This window comes from Mus musculus, chromosome 14, assembly GCF_000001635.26.
Source record: "Mus musculus strain C57BL/6J chromosome 14, GRCm38.p6 C57BL/6J".
NCBI lineage: Eukaryota > Metazoa > Chordata > Mammalia > Rodentia > Muridae > Mus > Mus musculus.
This window is the reverse complement of record NC_000080.6, coordinates 7,935,909-7,962,117: the sequence shown is the minus strand read 5'-3', so window position 1 is coordinate 7,962,117 and position 26,209 is coordinate 7,935,909. Positions and strand designations below refer to the sequence as shown.

At 48.9% G+C, this 26,209-nt stretch overlaps 2 protein-coding genes across 4 annotated transcripts in view; both read right to left on the bottom strand.

Annotated features, from left to right (window-relative positions):
- Positions 1–900: 900 nt before the first annotated feature.
- On the bottom strand, positions 901–4,818 carry Gm45521 (predicted gene 45521). Its single transcript, NM_001371278.1, has 2 exons — positions 4,274–4,818; positions 901–1,600 (listed from the first exon to the last, which is right to left on the bottom strand). The coding sequence occupies exons 1-2, from the start codon at positions 4,749–4,751 to the stop codon at positions 1,482–1,484; spliced, it is 597 nt and encodes a 198-aa protein (NP_001358207.1). The 5' UTR covers positions 4,752–4,818; the 3' UTR covers positions 901–1,481.
- A 5,711-nt stretch (positions 4,819–10,529) lies between these two features.
- Positions 10,530–26,209, bottom strand: part of Flnb (filamin, beta) — a 133,668-nt gene continuing 117,988 nt past the window's right edge. For all 3 annotated transcript variants that reach the window (XM_006518050.2, NM_001081427.1, NM_134080.1), the window contains 6 exons: positions 26,069–26,184; positions 22,939–23,071; positions 19,897–20,073; positions 16,105–16,323; positions 13,471–13,674; positions 10,530–11,813 (listed from right to left, as the gene is read on the bottom strand). In XM_006518050.2, the coding sequence (XP_006518113.1) occupies positions 11,626–11,813; positions 13,471–13,674; positions 16,105–16,323; positions 19,897–20,073; positions 22,939–23,071; positions 26,069–26,184 (1,037 nt within the window). In that variant the 3' untranslated portion in view covers positions 10,530–11,625. The remainder of the gene's footprint in view (positions 11,814–13,470; positions 13,675–16,104; positions 16,324–19,896; positions 20,074–22,938; positions 23,072–26,068; positions 26,185–26,209) is intronic.

Sequence of the window (26,209 nt, the reverse complement as noted above, 5' to 3'; positions counted from 1 at the left end):
AAGCAAAAAGAGGAAGACCCATCCATACTGGACCAATAAGGACTGGTGATCAGAAGGCAGGTGTGCTGGGCTGAATTCTGGGGATGTTGCAGTCTTCACTGAGAGTGTCTTGCCAAATCATCCAATTTGTAAACAGGTCATTGATGCTGTGGTTAGGAAGTGAGGTCATCTAGCGAGGTCTGGGCACTGGTCCAACATGCTTATATCCTTATACGATAGAGGTTTTGTGAAGACAGGCCCCGTGGGATCCCTCGATTCCTGGATCTCCAGCCTCCAGAGCAGCAACAGAATAAATTTCTATTGTCTGAAGTCTCCCAGATTTTCATAGCATAGGAGAATGGATACAGCAGGGAACGAAGATCTGATGAGAAGTTAGATCACAGCTGTGGCTCCAGGACAACCCAGGGACAGGTCAGGTGTGGCAGACACGGATTAGATGTGTGGAAGTCCTTTCTCTTTATTCTTGCTCGGGGTTCATGGCAATAGGACACAATCCAGCTGTCACCCATCTAGCAGTCACATGACTTATTCTCACTAATAGAATGTGAGGGTTAGTAACAACATTTGTCAGTGCCAGGCCAAGGCCAAGGTGGTGAAGAGAGTACGTCTGATGTCAGGCATGGGAGCCATGAGAATTTCAGGCAAGAGTTCCAGGCCAACCTGAACTCTACATGAACCTTTATCTCCGGAAAATCGAGTGAACAGAAACCTTTCACGATCCCAGTGTCTCTACACTCCCTATCTTTCTTCCCTTTCCACTGGACACAGAGGACTCTAAAAAGGATTCTGAAGTCTGAGTCATTGGCGGAGCCACCACCAGATAGGGGACAACGTCTCCCAGGATGAGCAGCTACTCAGCATCATACAGGGCTAGGCTGGGACAAATACATCGTTAATGAGTGTGGGGAAGAGAAAAAACATGTTATGTTTATTTGTTTAGGAGTTGGGACTTAGGAGCTGCTTGTTGCAGCATGTGAAGCAGAGCACCTCTGAACGATGCAGGCTCTGAGGGGTGAGGGAAGCAGCCAGAGGAGATGGCAAGTTCTTCCCTGAATTGTAGGACACACCGGGACAGAGCAACTCTGCTGTAGATTCCATCAGTCTAATGCAGAAGAATAGCCTAAGAGATTGGTGCTTGCCTACGTACCTTGCAGGCTCACAAGCGCCTCCTCTGTCCAGGCCTGCTCATGCAGCATTGGATCACCCCAGGAAAAGAAACAGCATTGCTAGTGACGGATGGTAGGACGCGGCAGCTTTGCAAGCAGCGGAGTTCTCTGTGTGTAGACAGGAGCCCCAACATAGGATGACAGTACACCCCAGAGGTGTATGCCCGTGGTCACTTCTTCAGGTCCATCTCACTCAAGGAGGCGGGGCTCAGCAGAACATGGAGTGAGGTAGGGCTGGGCCGAAATCTCTCCCATCTGGCTGGTCCAGATGGATGACAGGGGGAAAGGAGCCGCTGAGGCCTTTTCCAAGTCAAGTCACATGATGTCATCTGATCGCCGAGGGTTAGGGAAAACGCCATTTTTGATGTAAAATGACTTTGTGATGGGATGAGTTTTGGCATGAGCCGGTGTCCTGTAGTCCTTCATGAAATCCCCTAGAACACAGCAGAGGCCTGGATGAACAAGGGTCACCACTACTTTCCTGCTAGTGCCTCCCCCCATATGGTTGGGGGTCAGCAGTGATGTGCTGTTAAACGGGGGGCATGTCATCTGTCACTCAGGAATAGCCACTGCCTTTCAATGTCCCGAGCCCTTTCCTGAGGATGTTCAAAACTCCTTACGATCCAACAGCTAGAGGCTGCACAGCATGGTGGAAACTCAAGACCTCACACAGGCCTCTGGCCAAGATCTGTTTTGGTCACCCAACCCTAAGCTCACTTACCATGCTTCTTATTCCTGCTACTGTCAGGACTGTCCCTCATTCCACTGTACAGAAAGATCTCTAGGGGCTGCCCAAGGCCAAGCTAGCTCCCCAGATGCCCACCACTGCAAATTCTGCCTGGTGAACCAATAACAATGGTCATAATTTAATAATAATAATAATAATAACACTAATAACTATGCTTGTCACCACTTTATTGAGCACTTACTGTGTATGGGGTATCAGGCTGCTGCTTTATATACACATAAGGGAATTTTTGACTGACCCAGCTGGGACCTGGATAATGTCCCTGAATCTTCTTTGAACCCCCTGGGATGCTTACTTTATAATTAGGGTAGGGGACAGTATCAGTCAGCAGAAGGTCTGGCATCTGTTTCCAAGGTGACACCTGAATTGAGTTTGGGCTCAGGATGTAAGGGGAGGCTTATGGAATGTTCTAGAGATTTTGGAGCAACTGTGGGCTTAAGCGGCCGATGGTCTGCCTTCTGGTTGTAATCCAACACCAGCCTAGCAGCCAGGGAGCATTCAGAATCAGGCTACCAGCGTGGCTGGTGTTGGATTATATTCTCAAGTCTGGGTTGCCAAAGAAAGCATGGGCTGTCCAGTCACACTTAGACTGCAGCTACTCGTGAATAGTCTTTAGCGCATGCTCCATACCGAAGCTACTGTACTCTCATACAAAAGTATGTTACCTTTGTATCCCGTGTGTGTGTTTGCAAAGCCTACCAACACAGTGGCTTCACAGACAGCGAGCATGGGCCTGTGAGGCAGAGCAGGGGAAGAAGACCCTTGGCACTTAAACTGAGATAGATGCTCTCTGTGAATAGAAGAAGTCAAGTCCTGTTTGGAAGAGAACTGTGCAAACTCACTACCTAGGACAGGACTCTGTAGTGGGCCTTCCTTAAACTGTCTGTCAGGGTAGCCTCCCAGTCCTGACCACCATATCCTGAGTTAACTCTTACGCTTATAGTCAGTGTGGTTCACAGACCAGCAGCATCAGCACCTTTTTGGGAGCTTGGCCACGGTTCAGGTGCGGAGCACTGGCCTAGTATGTGTAAGTGCCCTGGGATTCCACCCCTAGCTTTAACAACTGACTCCTATGCCCAGTAAAGGACTAAAAAGAAAACCCACCTCACACCGTGGCTGTGCCTGCCACTACAGCATGTATCTACTTATCTGCCGTCTATGAAGGGAGCCTGTCAAAGTGCCTGGCATACATCAGTTGCTCAGTGGAATCTGTCAAATGAACCAAGAAAGCAGCCTTCCAGTGCAGGCTGAGTTTGCCTTCTCAGCCTGATTGCTCTAAGGGGAAGCTGGGATTCAGAATCCTGCTCTAACTCTGTGGGCTGTCCCAGGAGGACTCCACAGAGGTCACATGGCACAGGGCTTTGTGATCTCAATTCCTGTCCCAGGTACTTTCCCATACAACTTCTCCAAAATGCTGAGACAAAAGGAAACAGGCTATTCCCATTTCTCGGATATAGAAACCAAGGGCCTGAGAAGAGAACATTTTCATGAGATCACCCTGTCCAGAAGAAGTAGAATCAGGATGTGGGATCTCCCCAAACCCATTCCAAACAATGGCCTTGTTTTCTTGTTCACACTTAGTTTCGGTTTTGAGGGTGTTTTGGGACAGGTCTCATGTAACTCTGGCTCAGGCCAGGCAGAGCTGAGACTGACTTTGAACTCCTGATCGGTCTCTGTCTCTTGAGTGCTTGAGTTACAAGTATGCACCACCATGCTTGACATGTCCATATCCATTCATTCATTTCACAGCCACTCAGTGTCAGTGCCAAGCAGGCACTGGGAGGCTGTGAAAAAAACAAACCAGGAAATCTTGGAACCCAAGTAGCCCTGCAGGCCAAATAGGCACACAGACTGCTGACCTGGAGGTTCTAGTGAGGCTCTGTAGACTCACCAAGATGCAGAGGTACTGAGTGGACTGTTAAGATGCCTGGAGGACCCGGGCGTGGCAGTCCACGCCTTTAATCCCAGCACTCGGGAGGCAGAGGCAGGCGGATTTCTGAGTTCGAGGCCAGCCTGATCTATAGAGTGAGTTCCAGGACAGCCAGGGCTACACAGAGAAACCCTGTCTCGAAAAACAAAAAACAAAAAACAAAACAAAAACATAAAGATGCCTGGAGGACTCTGGGAAGGCTCCTTAGGGCAGGTAGCACGCAGCCTGGTAAAGGACAGGGAAGGTGCAGGGTGTGTTCTAGAAACCAGGCCAGACAGCAATCTACAGATAAGAAGTCTCCTGCTCTGCTTGCAGGGTGGTGAGCTAGTTTGGTTCTTTGTGTCAGGAGGGAGGTGGTAAAGACCGAGGCTGAGGAGGAATGTCAGTCCAGTTCAAAAGCCTGGAATGGCAAGAGTGTAATGGTCTTACCCACATGCCAGCCATACTCCCAGGAAGACACCATCGGGTATTTGTACTTCTTCTCTGGTATCACTTGATGCCGCTCCTTGAGGTACAGGGTCCGGCCCTGGCCATCACGGGAGATGCCTTCGAAGAGCAGCTTCAGAGTGGCTGGGGCGGGAGGCTTCATTTCTAAGTCTTCTGGCCTGCCCTCTACCGCTGTGTACTGAAGACCTCTTCTGGCTTGCCTCGGTCTGCTTCCCTGGAACCCGCTGCTCTCTCGCCATCCTACTTGTACCTCTTTTCTGACAGGGGAGCCTGTGGAAGGCACAGGGCCTGCTTTCAAGACTGACCCAAAGGGGATCTTCTGGGACTGATTCCTGATCTTGGACCCCTCTTTCAGGTACTTGTGTCCATAGCGGGCATTCCAGGTGGCCCGAGTAACCACCTCCTTCCTTACCCGCTCCCCCCAGAAGGCCTGGTTTGTGGGGTTCAATAGATCCCTCATGCTAGGGGGCCCAGGGGAGGGAAGGAAGAATCTTCCTCCTGAAGCTCAGCAGTCTGTTTGGATGGCTGGTGTCTGTCTCCAAGGAAACGTGTAGCCAATGAGAGCCAAGTTGCCAGGGCTGCTAGAGAGGAGGGGGCGGGATGGTAAGGGGTCTAGGGTCACCTATTGGTGGGCCAGGCCAGATCAAGCGGGAAAAGATAGCAGAGCCACGGGCCAGTGAAATAGCTCTGTGGGTACGGGTTCTGCCATGCAAGCCCAGTGGCCTGAGTTCCATCCTGGAACTCGGCGTGAAAGGACAGTACTGACTCCCAAAAGCTGTCCTCTGACCTCTCTAGTTGTGTTTGCACTCACACATCACAGCACCCAGACACACACATACACAAACACACATGTACACACATATACACACATATGTAAAGGATAAATTTAAAGAACGAGAGCAGAGACTGGCCCTGACCTTCCCAGGGTAACAAGTGTGTGTGTGTGTGTGTGTGTGTGTGTGTCCGACTCTTTTCCAGGGGGCCATAGGCTGAGTATTCCCAGGGAATACAGGAGCCACTGTCCCTCTTCCACACAGCGAATCCTGAAGTAAACTGCTATATACCAGGTACCCACATGGACCCACAGGAGGTCCAGTGTCCACTCCCAAGAAGCTTGGGCATGTAGCTACAGAGCTTGTCACGATAACTCTGTGACCTCACTCCCTACAGGCTCAACCCTGTCACCTGCTAGTAGCGACTTGTCTGGACACAGGATAGTGGTGGGAATAAGCGTTAGCATTTGGAGAACGGTGTTTCACGGTGTGGAAAGCATTGGTGCCGAGTCTGATTCATGGAGTAGCCTCTTGTCAGTGTCAGCTGGGATTTAACATGTTCCTTCCGGGAGCTAGATACTCTGCTCTGCGGCCTTAAGCTAGCACGTGGCTCCTGGCTTCCTTTCCAGGTATAGAAGTAAAAGTATAGGAAAATGCTGTTAGCACCAGGCCACTGCTGGTATGTGGAGGGTCACACCTGTCTCCCGTGGGCCCCAGGTTGGGACTGCTTTAGCACATTCCCCACAGGAGCTCTGACCAGAATTTTTTTCAGATGTGAAAAATGAGGGGGCCCAGTGACATTAAATATTTGTGCTGCGACAGGATCCTGTATCTCTCAGACTTCTGGTGCTATGACCAAAAGACATAAGAAAAAAATTTAAAAGGCCAAAACCAATTTGTTGTGGCCCAGTTTGGTCTGGTCCATAGTCGCTTGGCCCTGCCCTGTGCTTGGGCAGAAAGAACAGTGTGGTAGCCGAAGCAGGTAGATGTGGACTCATCAGCTTGTGGTGGACAGGAAGAGAAAGGGGCGAACAGAAGGGCCAGGGTGAGAGCCATCGACAACACAACCCAGAAACAGCCAGGCTGCCTCCCATGTCTGTCCAGCTCTCAGTAATGCCACCGTACAAACCCATCAAGGGCTTATCCATTCCTGAGGTCAGAGCCTCACTCCACTAAAGCCCTTTCCATAGTAACCTAGTCCCCAGTACATGAGTCTGTGGCAGGCATCTCAGTTTCAAACCATGAGCACTCCAAAACCTCTATCCAACTGATGGACACAAAACTCCTGGTGAATGTACAAGCAGAGAGTAGACACAGGCAGGCAGAGGAAGGCTCAACCCCACCATAGGCTCTCACAGCTTCTGCCTGTCCTGGAAAGGGCCACCAAGGAGGCCATCCATGACACTCCAGGGCCCCTTGTCTTTCCATCCTTTGCTTTGTATGCACTCATTCATTCATCCAACAAATATGCATGTGCTCCTGACCTCAAGTCAGGCACTGAGGAAGATACAGAATGTCAGGAGATGGGGAGGGACAGCTTTTATGATTCCAGCCTGTAAGGTCCAGGAGGTAGTAACAGCAAGATATCAGGTTGGCAGCGAGACAGGGGAGCCTTCCTGGTGGGGGTGCTCTTGGACTCAGATTACAACTAGAAACATACACTAACCAAGCAGAGTTGGGGAACAGTGGGCAAACTGAGACCCTCATCTGAAAGGTGAGCAAGCTCAAAGCTGTAAAACTTTTTCCTAAGCTGACTCTGGGGGAAGATGAAGGCTGGAGGAAATTTGGAGACGTAGGTTTAAACGCAAACCAAGCATGAAAGCTGGGCCAACTGTACTTCCTATGGACTGCTCAGGGTAGGCCCCAAGTAACTTCTTGACTCCTGAGTCGGGCTGCAAACCTTGGTTGTCCTACTGTATACATGGAGTTATACCAGAAGCCCCAACAGGAATAAGAGCTTCCTGGCTCTGCAGCTCCAGCATATTTCCCCACTTTGCAGATGTGTACACTGAGACCCAGAGACCATTCCCTGAGGCGTCAGCTGGGTAGCTGCAGGGCTGGGATTGTTAAACTTGAACCTGTTGCATCCTAATTACTGCAAGTCAAGTGCTTCACAAGTTTCCACTCCTGATGCCCAGAGCCTATTCCCAACAGGCTCTGGCCCCATAGCCCCACTGAATCTCCTAGGTACTACCATTGCTGGAAAAACTGAGGCATGTGTTCTATAACGTGTGAGTAGCTTGGGGGGAAGTCAGGGGTAGGGCATGAACCTCCTGGCCTGTGCTTAGAATCATTACAGAATCATCTCCCACAGAGGGAGCCATGACACTCCAACATACAGGCATCCTGAAAGCTCTGGTTTGCTCAGGTCTGTGGGGGATAAATGGGATGAACGAAAAGGGGTCTTAGCTTAGAATGTAAGGTCCCTACTATCTCCCCATTTTACAGATGAGCATGGAGATCACTGCCTGAGGTGCAAGTCCCCTGGCAAGCCACAGGGCTGGGACTGAAATTTAGACCTGAAATTGCTGCAGCTGACACACTGCTTACTGAATCCTCACACACTGGGCCGTTCTGCTATTCAGACAGTGGGGCCCAGAGACAGAATCTCTGCTAAACTTCCCTCTCTGAGAACACCCTGCCCAGGTTTGGCTGGACCCAAAGAATGTGCCCCGCCTCAGTGGTGACTGGGCGAGCCAACACATCCTGGTGGTGTGGAAGGGTGGGTGGGTGGCTAGACAGAGGGAAGCACTGGCAATAAAAGGCCAGTCGATTCTTTGTCCTGGGGAGGGAGATAAACACGTTCAAAGCTCAAAGCACCCTAGGATACGTGCCACAAGTCAGGCTTGCTATTCCGGCCTCCCAGCAGCTGCCTTTGAGAATGCTGAGGAAGAGAAAAAGGGTGTGAGGGGTGGGTCCTGAAATTCCACATACATGAGCTGGTCCTCACAGCCTTGGGGGCCCAGACAAAGCAGAGAAGGATCTTTTGTTTGCAAGGGCCCCTCCCACCATGCACTTGGCCAAATCTTTAGGAAAAGGCCAAAGGAAAAAGAAACTGAATCCAGCTTGCTTAAAGCCTCTACTTTTGACACTTATAAGAAAAAAAAAAATAGTGAATTTTATTTGGTGAGGCCCACTTTGGTTTTTGACCCAGGTCTCTCCCATGGTTTGGAACTTGTAATTAAGTTAGGCTGCCTGGATGCTTTCATGCCCAATCTTTTCACGTGGGTGCTGGTGATGAAACTCAGGTGTTTTACCACAGGGCTGTATAATATTCTCAATTCTCTCATTCTCCCACTTAGGTACAGATTTCAGGGGTGGGCCTGGGGGTGTGGCTTAGGGATAGATTGCTTGTATTAGATCGGCTCACTAATTTTTAAAAACAAAACCAACTAACCCCAAACCGGAATACTCCACCTCTCCAGTGTTGGCTTTGCAAGCTGTGAAAAACAAACCTAAGGAATAAGAAAGACTAGAACACTCATTTCCCCTCAATCCTTTCGACGTTTTTCATTCTGCTGCCCTGAGCAGCTTTGGCCGTCCTAGAACTAGCTCTGTAGACTCGAGTTGCTGGCCTCAAACTCAAGCTCCAAATGCGTCTGCCTCCTGTGCGCTGGGATTAAAGGTGTGTGTTGCCACTACCCTATGTACTGAGTTATATAACAAATACATCAAGTTGTGGCTTTTAAGGCAGCTTGAAGACCTAGAACAGGTTGCTAAGGGCTAGTGTGTGTGAGTGAGCTGGTTAGTATTTGCTCCTTGTAGTCTCCTAGCAAGCCCTCCCCTGTTAGTTGGGAGGTAGAGAGGTCGCCCAGGGTGGGCAGGGGCTACACTTTCTATTGACCACTGAATAATGACACCCTGGACTCATTAGCTTCAGCCAGGGCACAGGAAAGCCAAGCAGCCAAAGTCAGGAAGGACCTGGCCCCAGGCCCACAAGTTTCAAAGTTTTCAGGGTATTGACATAAACAATAGCCTGTTTCCATGGTAGCCAAGCCCAGGTGCAGATAAGAGCTGCCCTCTGGTTCTAGGCACTGAGAGCAACAGGTCTCCACCCCACAGGCCCTGATGTCACAGGCAGCAATTGCGGGGCTGCACCTCAAAGGTAAAACTATTATCACCTACTGGGTGCCAATCACCAGCCAGCTCACACACACTCTGACAGAGGGTGTCCGTAGAAAGTAACAAGCAAAGGACTGTTCCTAAAAATACCAGTGGGAATTCGTGGGAATCTCCCCCTCCCCCGCCAGCCAGACTCGACTCGGCCGGTTAGGACTCAGTGTTTAGACGTTAGGACACCTTACACCAAAGTCAATGTTTAGTGTACAAACGCTGCCTCCTCCAGCAAACCTAACTGGGTTGGAGGGGTTGATGAATCCCCTGGGCTTCTCTGGCAAAGCCAGCATCGCGCCAGACATGTTATGTGAGGACTCTTCAGGGAGTCCCCAGCCCTACAGAGCCCAGGAGTCTAGGCGAGGGTTTCAAGGCGCAGAGACGAAAGGGCGCATCTGCCTTACCTTCCTCCAAGCTCAGAGGTAAACAGATTATCATTCTAATATGTAGCCAGGTAAGGGGAAAAACAAAGCCAGAATACAATAGAGAAAGCAGAGCAGGGGATGCAGTTGGAGACTGCTTGCCTACAATGTACAGAGTCCAGGGCTTGATCTCAGCACAGTATACACTTTAAAAAAAGCTCAAGGTCCTAGTTGGCTACAGGGAGAGTCCCAGGCTAGCCCGGGATACAAGAGACCCTGTCACATACATATACATACCATCACTAAAAATGATGCAGGTTCCCTGCCTGAACCTCTGATCCCCACACTCCTCCCGGCCTGGAGGCCTTTCCGCCTCCATGGGTACTGCCAGCTTTTCTAGGACTCTGGTAACCCTTCTCCTCCGAGCTGCTTGCCTGTAGTGTGATGTGTAAGAACACTCATTCTTAGTCAGAAGGTATATGCCCAACTCTATCCCCATATGAGGTCTGGGCTGTATGCCTGGTGGAAACTGTACCCATGTTTGTTCTGTCATATGTAAACCGTCACCCGACCACTATAAGGATTCATAGCTGGAGGGTTAACATCAGCAATCGTTTCTCCTCGGGAGGGCAGGTGGAGGCACTCAGTACTGGGTCGAAGGGTGCAGGGGCATGTGAGAGATCCTATCTGAGAACATTTCCCAGAACACAGATTCCTGATGGTATCAGGCAAGAGGCCTGCTTAATTAAAAGCCATTGCCTCTACCTGGGCTCCATATCTAGGGTTCCTAAGAAGTCACGATGGTATCATGGCCCGCATGTTCTCTTGAGTCCCTTGCCTGAGGTTGGCCCTGGCTTCTCAGAAAAGGACCACCCTTTGCAAGAAAAGGACTGGCCCATTGTTAAATAACATCTGCACTCAAAGAGATGGTGGGTGGGGAGTGATCAGAGGCCCACACCACTGATTCCACTCCAAGAATGACAGGGAGCGTTTATGGAGCAAACATTTTATTTAATAAGTTATAAGATACACTTTATAGTCGGCATTTGATTCCAGTTCGGTCTCCGTGTCTATTCCGCCTTTCACATCCGGCTTCAGCTGCTCCAGGTCCTAACAGGTGGCTTTTAGCACCCACACCTCTCCAGCTGCTGTGCCTTGGTGCGGGACACCTACTCCACCCCTGCCACATTCATGAGAACCACCACACCCCATTGTGTGTGTGTGTGTGTGTGTGTGTGTGTGTGTGTGTGTGTGTGTGTGTAACACTCGCTCCAGCCATTTGACAGCCTGACAATGCTTACACCAAAACCTTTAGAGACCTCAGGTGGGTGCACGTGCTAGTGTCTTGGTCATTAAGGCCTCTCATGGGTCATAAGAGGGGTACCCATCCCTTCCAGCTTTTGCAAGGAGGAGGTCCTGAAATAATTTATCAGTGGTCTCTGCCATTTAGCAGCCGCAATGAACTCTGGGGGCAGCTGGCAGAGGCCCTGCATTTGGCCATGAGCACATGCCTTCAAGGCTGTTAATAAAGAAGTAGGCAGGTACAGAATTCCAAAAATGGGGTATGGAGTGTTCTGCATGCCTTCTGCTCCAGAGCTGGCTTTAGGATGAAGTCAAAGTGATCAGGGCCCCAAGACGAAGCCCAGGCATGGAGTATAATCTGGGTCAGACTTTCTTATTTGTTGTCTAGTCTTGAGGAAAGTGGGTTGCACTGTTCTTTGGCAAGTGGGGTGCAGGACCCCCTTCTGCAATGACATTCTTGTTTGGTTATCGCTTGAGTAGACCAGAAGCTTAGGAGAGCCAGTCAGTCCTGTCCATGTTCTTGTTCCGTCTGCAATGACCTTTGAAATTAAGAGTCTTGATTTGGGCAGAGGGCTCTGCACTTTTTTGGCCCCAGCTTGCTTTCTGAAGATGTCCCACATGACCTCGAGTCAAGTCTAGGGCACCAAGGCACTTGGAGTGAGCGGCAAGGTTTGGGATGGGGACGCTGGCCCACCAGCAGGCTGTGGACATTGTAAAAAATGAATTACAAACTAGCAACAAAAGCAACCGGAAGGGACACGTCCAGCATTGGCTATCAGATGCTTTAAGGCACGGTGACATGAAAGGGGCTACCGGGGATGTGCTCTTCCCCCCACTTCACAGCCAGAACGTAATCGCCCCTCTCCTTGACGACGTAGGTGACGTTGTACTGTTGCTTGCCCACATGCTTCATGGAGACCTCTTCACAGGGGGTGGTGGGCCCATGGACCCCAATCAACAGCATGTTGGACCCTGCGGGAAGAGGAGGTTGTTACTGACCTGACCAATCAGGACAAGCAGAGATGTGACAAAGGTAGAGAGATGAGGGATAACTGGCCGAGCTGGGATGATGGCACCAGAGTCCTTTCACTGGTGGCAAATCGTGGCCATGATCAGTAGAGACAACCTGATTTGGGCTCACATGCCAGCCCTCACACCCTTTGCTTTGGTGACCTCAGACAGGAAAAGCTCTCTACCTAAACTGCAAACCAGGAAGGCCACAAGCTGCCTCTTTTTTTGCTTTTTTTTTTTTTTTTAAAGACACAGAATCTCTGTGTAGCCCAGGCTGTCCTGGAACTGGCTCTGTAGACCAGGCTGGTCTCAAACTGAGAGATCCACCCATGTGCACCACCACAGGTAACTTTACCAGCTGCCTCTTCAAGCTTCTGTATGCCATAGAAGTGACTGAGTCAAACTCTTAGCACATAGAACTACAGAACTGCCAGCTGTTAGAATCTTATTTTTGAGAGAGCCTTAGGGAAAGCACACTGATTCCCACTTGGGAAAAGATCACTTCTAGGTGATCCCGTTAAGCAACCCATCCAAGGTACCTAAGCACAAAGCTTTGGGAAGGAAGGAAGGAAGGAAGGAAGGAAGGAAGGAAGGAAGGAGCAACTGACTTCCAGCCCAGGTGTGCTGGGTGCTAGAGCTAGGCAACTCAGCACTGAAACCTAAGGAAATAATGTACATGTGTGTGAGGGTGTCAGAGACCTAGAACTGGAGTTATAGACAGGGTGAGCTGCCACGGGTGTGCTGGGAATTGAACAGAGGTCCTGAAAGGAAAGTATTGGTTCAGGACCCCCAAGACCAAATTCTCAGCAAAAGGAGATGTATTCACCCCAGAGGGACAGAGATCAGGGAATAAGGGACAAACACTGGAAACTCAGGAAGAGGGAGAAGAGGAAGGGAACAAAGGAGGAGGAGGAAGAGGAGGAGGAGGAGGGGGAGGAGGAGGAGGAGGAGGGGGAGGAGGGTTATCCGGAGGGGGAGGAGGGTTATCCGTTCTGGTAGACAGAGGACCTGCTCCTGGATAGAAAGGAGACAGACCTGTGCATAGGAAAATCTGTCTATAAAGGTAAAATGGGAAACCCCATGTTAGGATGAGGTGTTTGACTTTAATTGGGCATGTTAATTAGGTGAGCCAAGGCAGCTTTTGATAGCTAGACCTTGGTAGTCAGCTCTAGGAGGAGGAAGTGGTTAAAGAAGGGACCAGACCTTGGGGGTTAGCTTTAGGAATGTAATCTACTGGTTTTCAGCAAGGCATAGGGAATGGTGGAGAAGGGCAAGGCTGACAGAGCCACACTCGTAGCGTTCAAGCTGGCCAGAGTCCCTTCCAGTCCTCTGGAAGAGTAGCCAGTGCTCTGAACTGCTGAGGCATCTCTCAGCCTAAATCAATTTTAAACTCTGGGTAAAGCAACTGGTATCAGAGAAGTGGCTTAGGTAATCAGTTAGTTCACTTTGCTCATGTGATATTAAGAGCAGAAGGACAGAGGAAGAAACATAATTATTTCTAAGTCGGGGAGGGGTGGACTTTGCAGGCAATCCTAGAGTGAGGGACACTGAAATAGGAGAAGTGTCTCGTCTATACCAGCCCGATGCTAAGCCTTCCCAGCAGACCCGTGCTGCCTACCAGCTTTGCTGCAGTCCACCAGGAAAGAACTCTTCTGGCCCACAAAAGCCTTTGACAGGCCTGCGCCCTTGGAGGTCACTTTGCTGGCATCGGAGGACGACTTGGGAATGGCGCTATAGCACGTTTCCGTTGAGGATCTGGTTACGGACTCCACCAAGATGGAGGAGGTCTCGTTGGCTGAGCCTGGGCTGACCAGACGTTGGCCTAGAACATGGGAAAGAGGGGGGTGTGAATGGCCAGGCCAATGGGTGTTTTGTGTGGAGTGTGGTCCTGTCAGCCACGAGGCAAATATACCCCTTTATAAAAGACCCAGAAAAGCTCTAATACCTAGATACAAAAACCACTCCATTCATATTTTTGATTTGTATATATGTCTGTGATAGAAGGTTTCGAATCCAGACGGCTGTGCATTGCCAGGTAATCAAACTGCCATGATCCATATCCACCATTGGGTTTTTGGTTGCTTTTGCTTGCTTTTTCTTTGACAGGGCCTCATTTCGCCAAAGCTTGTTTTGAATGCCTGGTCTTCCAATGAACTAGGGTTCCAGGAGTGCAGTACTAGGCCTGGCTTGCAGTCCTCATAGTTACTTTTAAAAAGAAAGGGTCAGCCAGGCGTGGTGGCGCACACCTTTAATCCCAGCACTTGGGAGGCAGAAGCAGGTGGATTTCTGAGTTTGAGGCCAGCCTGGTCTACAGAGTGAGTTCTAGGACAGCCAGGGCTACACAAAGAAACTCTGTCTCGGAAAACCAAAAGAAAAAAAAAAAAAAAAAAAAAAAGAAAGGGTCTCATTATGTAGCTCAGACAGGCCTCAAACTTGCACTCTGCCTGCCTCAGTGTTTTGTGGTAGGTAGATGGTAAGTATATACCATCAAGCTATGTCCTTTTCTTCCTTAGGGTCTCAGGCAACTAAAATCTGGTTTTCTCGGTAAATGGACCAGGTTCAGCCATGGCTGCTAAGGCCTAGTAATCCCTCCATAGGATTAAGTCCTAGTAGAATTCATATCTTCTTATTGTTGTTGTTTCTATGGAATACTTTATATAACGCAGTATAAATGGCTGAGAGAACCGAAATGGACTCTAAGCATGAGAGAGGATGACTTTCCTATCCGAGTTTTATAATTTTTCTACAATGAGTCCACATCACTTAGGTAACAGAGAATCATGTGGCCCAGAAGGGACTTAGCACAGTATGTATGTATGTTGGTTACCCTGAGCTTTATTGCTTGGTATTTCAGTATGTATGTATGTATGTATGTATGTATGTATGTATGTATGTATGTATGTATGTATGTTGGTTACCCTGAGCTTTATTGCTTGGTATTTCAATATTTTTTAAGGATAGGCTTTATAAGATTTATAGATTTTTTTTTTTTAATTCAGAAAGTGAAGATTAGAAATGAGGGCCGAGTTAAGCTAGTATATGTTATTCCAATCTGCAAATATTTCTTCTCTGATAGAGACAGAAAGCCACCCAGCACCCTTTCCTAACTTCTTCTCTCTCTCATTCTAACCAGTTAGCCTTCCAGGGCTGGAGCACACTGGATTCAGACACACTATTTTTTTTTTTTAATCTATTGATTTAGTGTGTATGTACCTGTGTGAACTTGAGTGTCGTGTGCATGCAAGTGTCTTCTGAGGTCAGAGAACAGCACTAGACTATCTGACACTAGAGCTACAGGTATCAGCTGCCGTGCTCTCAAACACTGAGCCGTCTCTCTAGACCCACACACCGGCTTTTGAGTCTTAAATTTAAGAGTATTCTTAGGAAGACTACCAGTTTTTTTGTTTTGTTTTGTTTTGTTTTTCGTTTTTTCGAGACAGGGTTTTCCCGTGTGGCCCTGGCTGTCCTGGAACTCACTCTGTAGACCAGGCTGGCCTCGAACTCAGAAATCCGCCTGCCTCTGCCTCCCAAGTGCTGGGATTAAAGGCATTCGCCACCACTGCCCGGCAAGACTACCGTTTTTGATTTGTCATAAAAAGTTAAATTTCTTTATGCTGTGTACTGAAGAACAGAGCTATTGCTTCCCTCTGCAGAGCCCCTGGGCAATACAGCATAGGGTATTCACGTCTGCACTGTGAGAATAAATGAGAAATCTGCTATGCTTCTCTTCAAAAAACAATGAAAACAAGAGAAGATGGTACAAAAAAGCTGTGTGTCTACTCTCTTATTTATGTATTTACCATCCCAGGTTATTGTTTAATTTATCTTCTTCAGTAAGCTCTGTGCCAGTCCACACAAACCCCACACATTCTCACAGAATCTGTGTGATTTACAGCCCTGAAATCAACTGTCCCTGACCCTTTGCGACAATGCTGAGTTTATAGCTCTATTACATCTTAGAAGAACTTGAAGTCCGAGGAGACTCTATGAGTGCATCACGGCTCTCGTGAACACTGCTCCCCAGAGTTGTATTTATCTATAACCTAATATGTCACGGCTTAAAGGAAAGCAATTACCTTTCTTCCAGGAGGGAAGGCACTCCTGCCTCAGTGCTCACAGAGCTGGTCAGCATGTGTGCTGCCCACATGTAACCTCTTTATAGTCAAGATTAGACTGTGGTTGCTACTATCAGTAATTTTATAAGACTGGCTCTGCAGGGCAGAAGAGAAAAAACAAAGAGGCTCCTCATTACCTGTCACCTTGGCCTTGAATGGACTCCTCGAGATGTGGTTGGGCCCGCCATATTTGACACCAATCAGGTAATTTCCAGGAGCCATGGGAGTGTACATGACTTTGTACCCCTCTGGGATTTCCTGGCAATCCATTTTGACCTTGGATGGTCCTTCAATGGTGACAGATAATGTCCCTGGGCCTGCCTGAGTGGTATTGATGAAGAATTCTGATTGGATACCTGGGAGAGAAGAAGTGTGATATATGGATGGTTTTCGGGAGGGACACAGCGGTGAGACACACTTTTGCCCACATTAAGTGCTTGTTGTGGTAGATAGGAACCAACTGGCTCTACATCTGAGTTCCCGGCACAGAGAAGAAGCACAGGGCATGGGGGTGCAGCTCCCTTGTTGAGGCTAGGTTGAGAGGGTGGCTGACATTTCGCCCACTGAGTGCCTGAGCAAGGCTATTGTCTCTGGGAATGTGGCTGAGGGTGAGTTGTCACTGTGAGTCTGAAGTGCTGCCCCCGGCAATAGAGCCTCTAAGGGAGGCGTGGCACTCTCTCTGACCACACACTTCTCCTCTGGTGGAAGAGGCTGAGGAAATCCAGTCTCCCCTCCCCTTCTCCTCATCTAGACACGTCTACATCTTGTGGCTGCTCTGTGAGCTGCCAGTCCACCCCCTTGGCCATGAATACAGCAACAAGAGAAGCACCTGAGCAGCAACTGTGCTGACTGAGCCCCGCACCAGACCCTAGGCCCTGTGTCACTCTGCAAGCACAACGTGCAGTCACAGCATTTCCTATTCCACATTGCGTTCAGGCCACGTGTAACTTGGGACGTACTACCATAAAGTGGTGTGCTACATTCAAGCCACAGGTGCACAACTGGGTCTAGGCCCAAGAAACCACTATATGGTGGTGGGGAAAGGCACATGGGAGGATGGGGAGGAAGACTGGTATACACGAAGGACAACTGTCACATACACCCTACTTGCAGCCTCGAGACACCTGACCTCACTGCCACGTTGCCCTGGGACAAAAAGGAAGGCAAAGAGAACATCAACTACTGACTTACCCTGGCCCCTCAACACCCTTAATCCCCTGTGCCTGTAGTCTGTAGTCCAGAGGGGTGCTAGGTAGTCAGTGGGAGCCGCTGGGGTGTCACACACCAGCTCCTGTCCACTAGAAGCCCTCTAGGGGGCACCCTAGTGTAACATCTTCTGGGGGCACAATACCTCTGACAGAGCTGCAGATGCTAGCCCAGCTGGGAAATATTTTGGTTTAACTACAGTTTCTGGGCCAGAGAAAGAATTATTGTTCTGCTTATCAATAAGACAAAGGAGCTGTTATGGTGTGACCCCCAAACATGAGCCAGCCGTTTCTGGAAACTCCTGAGGCTGCTGTCCCAAAGGCTCCCTACTTTCCCACCTTGACACTGCTTCTGAGAAGCCCCTCCCCCAGCCTCCAGCAGCTGGGGCCACGTGGGTATGCAGGCCGCGAGCCACAAAGGGGTGGTGTGTTCAGGAAGTGGCTGTAAGATGGCTAGAACAATGTCCTGAAGGTTAAGCTGGCAAAGTTGGCCATCCTGGATAGGAGCTCTGCCCCTTTTAGTCAACCCAGAGCCCGAAAAGGCTGTGATGATGTGGACAGGGGGAAATTAGGAATTAAAAATCAAGAACTATCTGGAACCCACCCCACATCACTTTACTACGCAGAAGTATGACTTAGATGAGATATCTGTCCATCTTATTGCCAAAGGACTGGCCCAAGACAAGACGGGAGAGAAAAAAATTCATAAGTAGACATATATCATCATCGACTGGTTATAACCAATATGTGATGTGTGTGGTGGTGGCCTTCCCTTCCTCCATCTGCATGCAAACCCTTAGGGCTTTTCCAAAGAGCCCTAAACTCTGTGGTCTAACTGCAGGCTTGTATCTGGAACACAGACTCCTGCCCTAAATTCTCTGCATTGCCCTTGGTAAGGCCTGAGTCAGACATCCAAGCCTGGCCGAGAACACAGGCAGGGCATGGGGCCCTTTGCTGGCCACACGGATCCTTTTCTGAAAGCATTCCTCATGCTGCAACTGTGTGAACAGACATCTGTGGAAAGTCTAAGGTCAGGCAGCCTAGGCAAACAAGATGCCCTCTCTGTGAACGGAGAAATATTTACAGAGGGTGCAAGTGGGTGAGTTCCAGGCCTTTTCTGGCTGGGACCAGATCCTTAGCTACAAGGCTAGAGTACAGCCTGACATCTGAGCTCCAGAAGGGTGAGAAATACCAAGAGGAAACAGAGAAAGGTTGGGACAAAGCAGCCAACAGGGGATCAGATGGCTCCTGGCCACGCTGAGGCTGCCGTGGGGCCGGGCCAAGGTCTGCTACTGTTCTCCTGCCAGGAGGGCCCCTCGCCTGTATGGATGCCTGGAAACCACTCTGGGCATCTGGAGGGAAGGAGTTCTGGTTTAGGACGCCTCAGGAAAGCCCACTGGGGTATAATATGAGCTTCTAGGGTCAGGAGCTAAGGGCTCTTAAACTCTAAGATCACAGACCTGGAGATGACCCTCAAGTCCTATGGACTCCCAGAGAGTGCTGGGCCACTGGGGCCATTTTGTCTTGCTCTCCCAAAGTGCAAGGTAGATCTCATCCAAGAGCAAAGTACTGGCTCAGAGGGAAGCAGGGAGTCAGGCTGGGTGTGCCAAGGGCATCTGGCAGGACCCACGCCACTGAGGGGGTGGTTTTATGGAGGGCACTGCTTTGGCCAGAGTTCCTGGCAGCATGCCAGTCCACTGGCCACTCCTAACTTGGGCAGGGCTCCTTTACCACTGAGGAGACTCTCACTTCAGGGTTGGGTTTGCTCTAAGTACAGCAAACCATGTCTTAGTGCACAGGAAAGACAATCGGTTCTGTCCCTAGTATGGCAAGGGGCAGGAAGACCAAAGATTTCCCCAACAAGCCCGAAGTAACAGCAACTAGAAGAAGTGGTGTCTTCTTCACGGTGCACTTCCTCTACAGACGCTTACAGGGACAGAGTCCTTATTATCTCTAATGCTGACGTGATGGGCCGAGCTGAGGCCTACCTCAAGCTGACCACATACATGGCTTTTCGTTATGAAGGCCAACCAACAAGTAAAAAGGATCACCTAGAAATATCTTTCAGATGCCCAGCGAAAAGGTGAGTTGCCCATTCAGTGAGCTCACTTCTACCAAATTAAAGCTGAACTAGGGATTTGTCTATCAAGGAATCAACCACTTGGTCAACTTGGCTGCTCTGCACCACACCAGCCCAGGGACAGGCAGCAAGTGGGGAAGCCTCCATGACTGGGTGCCTGGCTAGCAGTGCTCACACCTGCAGAAGGCAGAACATGTCCATAAAGCTTGAGAGCGTCCACGCCTTTTCAACACCTTCCCCTCCCTGGCAGTGAGCAGAAAATTCAAGGGGATGGATAGGCCATGCACAGGCTTGGGGGGCTGGGAGCAGTCCACCTTTGGACCTAGGAGCTGTACCACAAACTCTGTCCAAAGAAAAGTCCTCCAAATTAATGACGCTAATGATGCTGTCATCATCCTGCTATAGGGCTGAGGAACTTGCTGTAGAAAGACATCTGGGCTACAAACAAACTGTAATGAGGTATAACAATACAGGCCTCTGTCTGGATTTACCCCGGTTCAAACAATGGCCCCCAATTCCTCCAAAGCCCGCAGGTCTGCATTTTCCCAAGGACAGAGCACAGAAGGCCTCCAGGGGCTAACGATGTCTACCTCAGCTCTCCCAGAGAGAGCTGCTCAGGTAACGAGGGAAGCAGCGCTTCTTACCTGTGGTGCCCGTCTCAAGCCCAGCACCGTAGGCTGACACTAGAGCAGGATTGCCTGCCTGGCCAGGCTCTCCTACACGTACTTTGAAAGGGCTCCCGACCACGTGGCTCCCGTTAAACTTGACATCGATCGTGTGGATGCCATTCTCATGCGGGATGAAGCGAACGGCATACTTATCTGGAAGGAGAAGATGCACATGGTAAACGTGGATGCTAAGCAGTGTGGTGTGAGTGGGGACACAGCATTGCAAGCAACCTGAGCTGGGCAGCGCTGAATCATTTAAAGACACCATTCTGCTGGGAGCCTGGCAGCTAACACACAGATTTTAAGGCCAGCTAGCCTTACTTTGTGTCTCCCTAATCAGCCCTTTGGGAAACACTCTTGACTCTCGAGTTCTGTTATAGACTCAGGCTCCTGCCTCACAATCCACCCTTTATGAAAAAGTCCACTTCTCACCACGTTTCTGTTTGTCCTCTTGAAGGGAAAAACACAGTTGCAACTGGCACTAAGGCTCTGTAATTAAGCCCAAGGCAAGCAATGTCAGCAAGTGGAGCACTTAGCCTGTTCTGTTTTGGGTCACATGTGTCAAGGTCATCTCCTGCCTAGATTGGCCTTGCACGGCAAATCACGTGGCCGGCCTCTGCACCAGTTAGGCCCTGGCTCCTTGAGGACCCAGGCCCTCTTTTGTTTCTCTGGTACTCTCCACAGGGGAACGTTCTGGACAGTAGTAGTCAGCTACTCTTATCTTTTGGCACTGCACTTCTCCTAGTGCTTCCCAGCTGGGTACCCACCCCCTCCCTTAAAGGCAAAATGTTTTATGGGAAGTGAACCCCACCCCAATGTCCAGATTCAGTCTCTTACAGGATGAGGAAAATTCTTTCCCCAAGGTAAATTTATTTCTTTAGCCACAGTAAGTGACTCAGGAATGGGCATGTGTCCCAGCTCACTGGGACGGGAGCAGAGGCTCGCTAGGAGACTTATAGATTTCTTGCCTCTCAAGACCTCTGAAAATGAAGCAGCAGGTGGTCCTGTAGCCATCTTACTACCAAGAAGGCAAGAAGCCTTGAAATGAAGAAAGAATAAGGACACACTTGTGAGCCTGAGGCAGGAAGGTCTTAAGTAGGAAGTTACCTGGGCTGTATGAATTGCAGGCCAGCCTAGGCTACACAGAGAGCCTGCCTCAAGAAATAAAGCAAAGCAGAGCAAAGCAACAAAAAGCCTTTGGGGCCTTGGAGGATTACCACCGGTGACTGCATCAAGCCATTGTTAAACTCTACCATAGACCACAAAGGAGGCACTTCTATGAATTACTGGCCCTCATGACTACGTGTTCCTTTGAGCTGGTAGTCTATGATGGCAACCAGTAACACCCCAATTATGACATGCTAGAATAATCTGGGACTTCAGAGGCTGCCTGGACCAAGGGCAAACGTCACATAACAATGCATGGAGAGCTAGTAAATACCACCACCTGGCTATGTGGGAGACACTCCAATTAAGAAAGAGACCCTGGTCAACCCTTGTATAGCCTCTGGGCAGATATCCTCAGTTGAGCTAACTGTATGGGCTCCTTCCTACCTATCCACCGAGATACAGGTTTGTGCATGTGTGTGCTTGCACACCTGGAGTCTGGAGGCCAGAGGCCGACACTGGTTATCTTCTTCAGTGACTCTCCATCTCATTTTTTGAGGCAGGTTCTCTCCTGAATCTGGAGCCCACTGATGTGTTTAGACTGACTGGCTAGCTAGCAAGCCTCTGGTCTCTCCCCATATCCCCTGGGATCACAGGTAGGTGTCTGGTTAGATCAAACTCAGGTCCTTGTGTTTGTACTTTACTGACTGAACCATCTCATTCTCTATGGTATGGCCTTATGTCAGCCAAGATGCCGTCATGGCACCATCTTCCATTTGTCTTTTCTGTCCAATGAGAGAAACATACATAGCTGTTCATGCATGCTCTAGACCAGTGGCTTTCAACCTTCCTAGTACTGCAATCTTTTAGTATAGTTCCTCATTTGTGGTGACACCCCCTCCTACCATAAACTTTTTTTCGTTGCTACTTTATAATGGTAATTTTGTTACTGTTATGAATCATAATGTAAACAGCTGGGTTTTCCATAGGCAAGCTCTATGAAAGGGGCATTTGAATCCCACAGGGGCATGACCCATAGATTAAGAAGTGCTGCTCTAGATTTCCACCCTCAGTGGACATAGGGGAGCACACGACAAATGCCCAACAGCAGCGGGTGTCATCAAAGACCACACTGGCAGAGCTCTCCTGACCTTGCCAAAGCACAAAGAGCCCTACCCACTCTCCCATGCCACTATCTGCTTCTTAGTTTTCTTAGGGTATCACTGAGGGCTGTCTCTAATTTGCAGCCTTATTCAGACTAGTTTAGCCAGTTGATTTTTTTTTATTGTTTGTTTATTTTTATTGTTGTTGTTTTGCTTTTGAGACAGCGTCTTGCTTTGTAGCCCAGGTTGGCCTTGAACTTGAAGTTCTCCTGCTTCAGTTTTTCAAATGCTAGATTAAAGATATGTACCAACTCGAGTAGTGTTTTGAGGGGTAGAGCTGTATATTCACTAGCTTTAGCTTCCTGCCAAATCCCTAACGTATAATAAACGCTCACTGACAGAATGGCCTCTTTAAAGTTGATTGACATCAGAGTCCCATAAATCTGAGGTATTAAGCCCTAGAGTCTTAGATTCTCTTGGAGGAAGGTAAGATTAAAATAGCCTTCCTCGTGCCATAAAGTCAACCATATAATAAAGCTGTAAGGTTTTATTAAAATAAAAGTTGTTATTAATGTCATGTAAAAGGAATCTGATAAAGTCACAGAAAATAAAGCAGATCTTGTTTAGAGAAACTAGAAGAAAGGGGTATTGCTGTCACACAGAGAGTCTCTGTGTCCCTGGCAAACATGTCTACCCCATTTTAGAAACGATGCCTGGCAGCAGTGAAAGAGCTTGACTCTCAGGCCCAGCTGTGGAGCACCGCCAGGAGCACGGGTGTGGAGACCCCGCTGGCAGCCTGGCTGCTTACCTGGCTCCAGTTCAGACACGTGGCATTCCTCCACGGCTCCTGAGGGGCTGTGCACCTTTGCATCAATCTTCCCTTTCGCACCATTCAACCTTATAGCAAAGGACGCTGGCTGGTTAACTTTTAATCCTGATTCCTGAGAATTCAATAAATCAGACAGGTTATGGCACCCCGTGCTCCTGCTCACTAGCACACGATGACCCAGGGCGGCTCCAGGAGGAAATTCTCATAGGACAGGCTTGAATATTCCCATCTGTCATACCTGATAACAAGACGGGGCAGCCTTTGCTTCCACGTTTCTACCAGTAAACAGAAACACACACTGTACCCCTATGTTCAAACCCGCAGGACTGGGGAGCTGCTTTGGGGATAGGAGACTCGAGATGCTCCAGACAAGAGAATATCCCAAACAAGATCTGCACAGGCCCAAACCCCTGGCTGTCCCAGCTAAACTGCCGCTGCTGCCTCATTATCATCATCACCACCACCATCATCATGATCATCATCACCAATTCCTTTTTAGGAGGAGTCTGGGTGCAGTGTTCATGACATGAGCTGGATTTTATGTCATTGCTTTTGTTGTTAATGTTTTTTTTTTTTTAAATTAAGTGCAGGAATAGGTAGCGCTCTTGATAACATGCAGAGCAACGCATGCAAAGGTTGAACTTTGCTTAATTACTCTTTTCAAGTAGTAAAACGACGTTGTTAAATCTGAATCTCAAATTTCCTTGTTTGCAAAATGGACAAACTACCTGACCCTAACTGAGAGACTGGTTATGAAGAACACATGAAATGATGCTCCAAAAATGTCAGCGAGTTGTTAAGTATGAATCGTATTTAGAAGTTGCCTCTGCAACTCCGAGAAGTGTGGCCTTTGTCTTCCCTCACTCAGCCTCACTCGTAGCGTGTCTTAGAAAGTGCACATTCTTGGCGGGAGGAGCTTAGGCACTAGGTACTCAGAACTAAGCAACTGTTATGAATGGCCCACACTATCCAGGAAAGTAAGGTTTTAACATGCCCCAGCTTTGGCTTAAACAGCCATTCTTCAGAGGCAGCAGGGCTGTATGCAAAGGAGCTACCCAGGAATGTGGTTAAAATGCAGATTTTGTTTTTGTTTTTGTTTTTTTTCAAGACAGGGTTTCTCTGTATCGCCCTAGCAGTCCTGGAACTCACTCTGTAGACCAGGCTGGCCTTGAACTCAGAAATCCGCCTGCCTCTGCCTCCCGAGTGCTGGGATTAAAGGCATGTGCCACCACACCCGGCTAAAATGCAGATTTTGACAATGGTTCTAGAAAAGCCTAGGGAAGGCTCGGCACTGGTGCAAGGACTGCCCCTCTACAGCAGGTCCGAACAGCACTGCGTTCCCTGGGTTAGTCCAGAGCTACAGATGGAAACCGACCAATTTAAAGCACTTTAAATTTCATAACAAAAATTTGGTTTCTCTAGCAGCATCTTAATTGGGCAGCCACATGTGGCTAGCGACTATTAAACCACACTGTGACAATTAGGTGAACGCAGAATGTTCTGCGAACTCTGCTGCTTGGGGGTTACAGCCTGGGAGGGAGGCCATAATACAAACTTAAGGACTCTTTAATTTCCAGGAAACCCCCACTTTGTCCCCTCCCCCACAAAATGCCAGCCAACTCCACTTTTTCTATGAAGCCCCAAAAGCCAGATAAAACAAAACCCGCTTCTCACGTCTACCCAGTACCAGATGTTGTTCAGGCCTCCGCTGAGGCGCTGATAAATAATTTACATATCCCTCCATGCGGAGGAATCCATACTTACAGAAATACTTATGAGCAAACCGTGACAGGAGGACTCAACAGAAGCGCTGGGGAGGAGCAATCACTCCTGTTACCTGAGTCTGTTGCCGCTAAAGCCTCAAGAGGGCGAGAAAAGCTTCTGAAGATCTAAAGAGAGACCTTCGAGACGCAGGACGGCAGGCAGCGCTCTGCCTCTCTGCCCCCGACAAGTGCTGCCTTTATCGCCCTCTATAGGCTTTAGCTAAGTCGGCCACAAAACAAACTCCTGTTAAGAAGCCTTTAAATGAAACACAAGAAAAACATCTACACCAAGGCGACCAGTTAGGACCTCTGGGCTCTCCCACTGAGACTCACCAATCACAGTCTGGGCCTCTAACTAGCAGCAGTCCATTGTCTCAGCATAAGAAAGAATCTCAATGTAAATAAGTCAAAAGTGGGCAGCTACTTGCTGTATCATCCATTCCAAATGCCAGAGTGGATTCTAATCCAAGTACTTCTAAGAGCTGGAATAGCTAAAGGCTACTTAGAAACTGCATTAACTGGAAACTGGTTTTGGGTATTTGGGCATTATTGTATAACCTATTTGCTTCTTCTAATTCAGACACGTTCAGTGTCCCAAGCTGATGCATCCCTAGTGGCTCTCAGTGTGGCGCTGGTGCTAATGTAAGTGCGTGTGTGCACGTGCAACTGTGGTGATGCTCAGTGCACAGTCTCAGGGGAGCAGGTTTTGGGGACAGAGCCCTCACTCTTGCTAACTCATACTAGATGGTTCCTGGCTAGAATCACTCTGGACCATCTTTAAAATTAAGTCAAGAGAAGTTGCCCATTTGGGTGTTGCAAAAATTTACTTAAGGGACATTGATAAGTTCTCAAGATAGTCCCCTGTACACTTATCATAAACAAGTCACCGTAATTACACACAAAAAGATGCTGTTAGCTTTAGGGGAAGAAAGCCAACGATCATTATAGGTACAAGTCACTAGACTGTCAGGATTGTCTATTCTGTGTTATAGGTACAAGTCACTAGACTGTCAGGATTGTCTATTCTGTTTTGAAATCTGCCCTGCTCCCTCAACCAATGATTAACAGGCTTCCTTTGTTTCTCCTGAATAAATATTTAAAAGCAAACTTGTCCCTCACTGGTAAGATATATTGTTTATCAAGTCTGTTTGAGCTTGCTCAAACTGACTCCTGAGGGCATAAGGAGGTGACCCTGCCATAGGACTGCTACCCCATGAATGGCAACACCTGGGTGCCAACTCTCAACAGGACTTGGTACCCAGGACAGGATTAATGTGGTCTCAGGAGTCCAGGAGTCTCACTGGTTGGCCTATGGCCAAGGAGATGGATGCTTCCTTGTGCCTCACCTGAAGGCTCAGAACAGTGAGGCAGCGAGCGTCGTCTGAGGGCGCGATGACGGGCACCAGGTAAGGGCTGTCCGGGATGTGCTCGTCGTTGAACTTGATAGACACCTCGTAGTTACCTGTTGGGATAGGAAAGCCCCACCA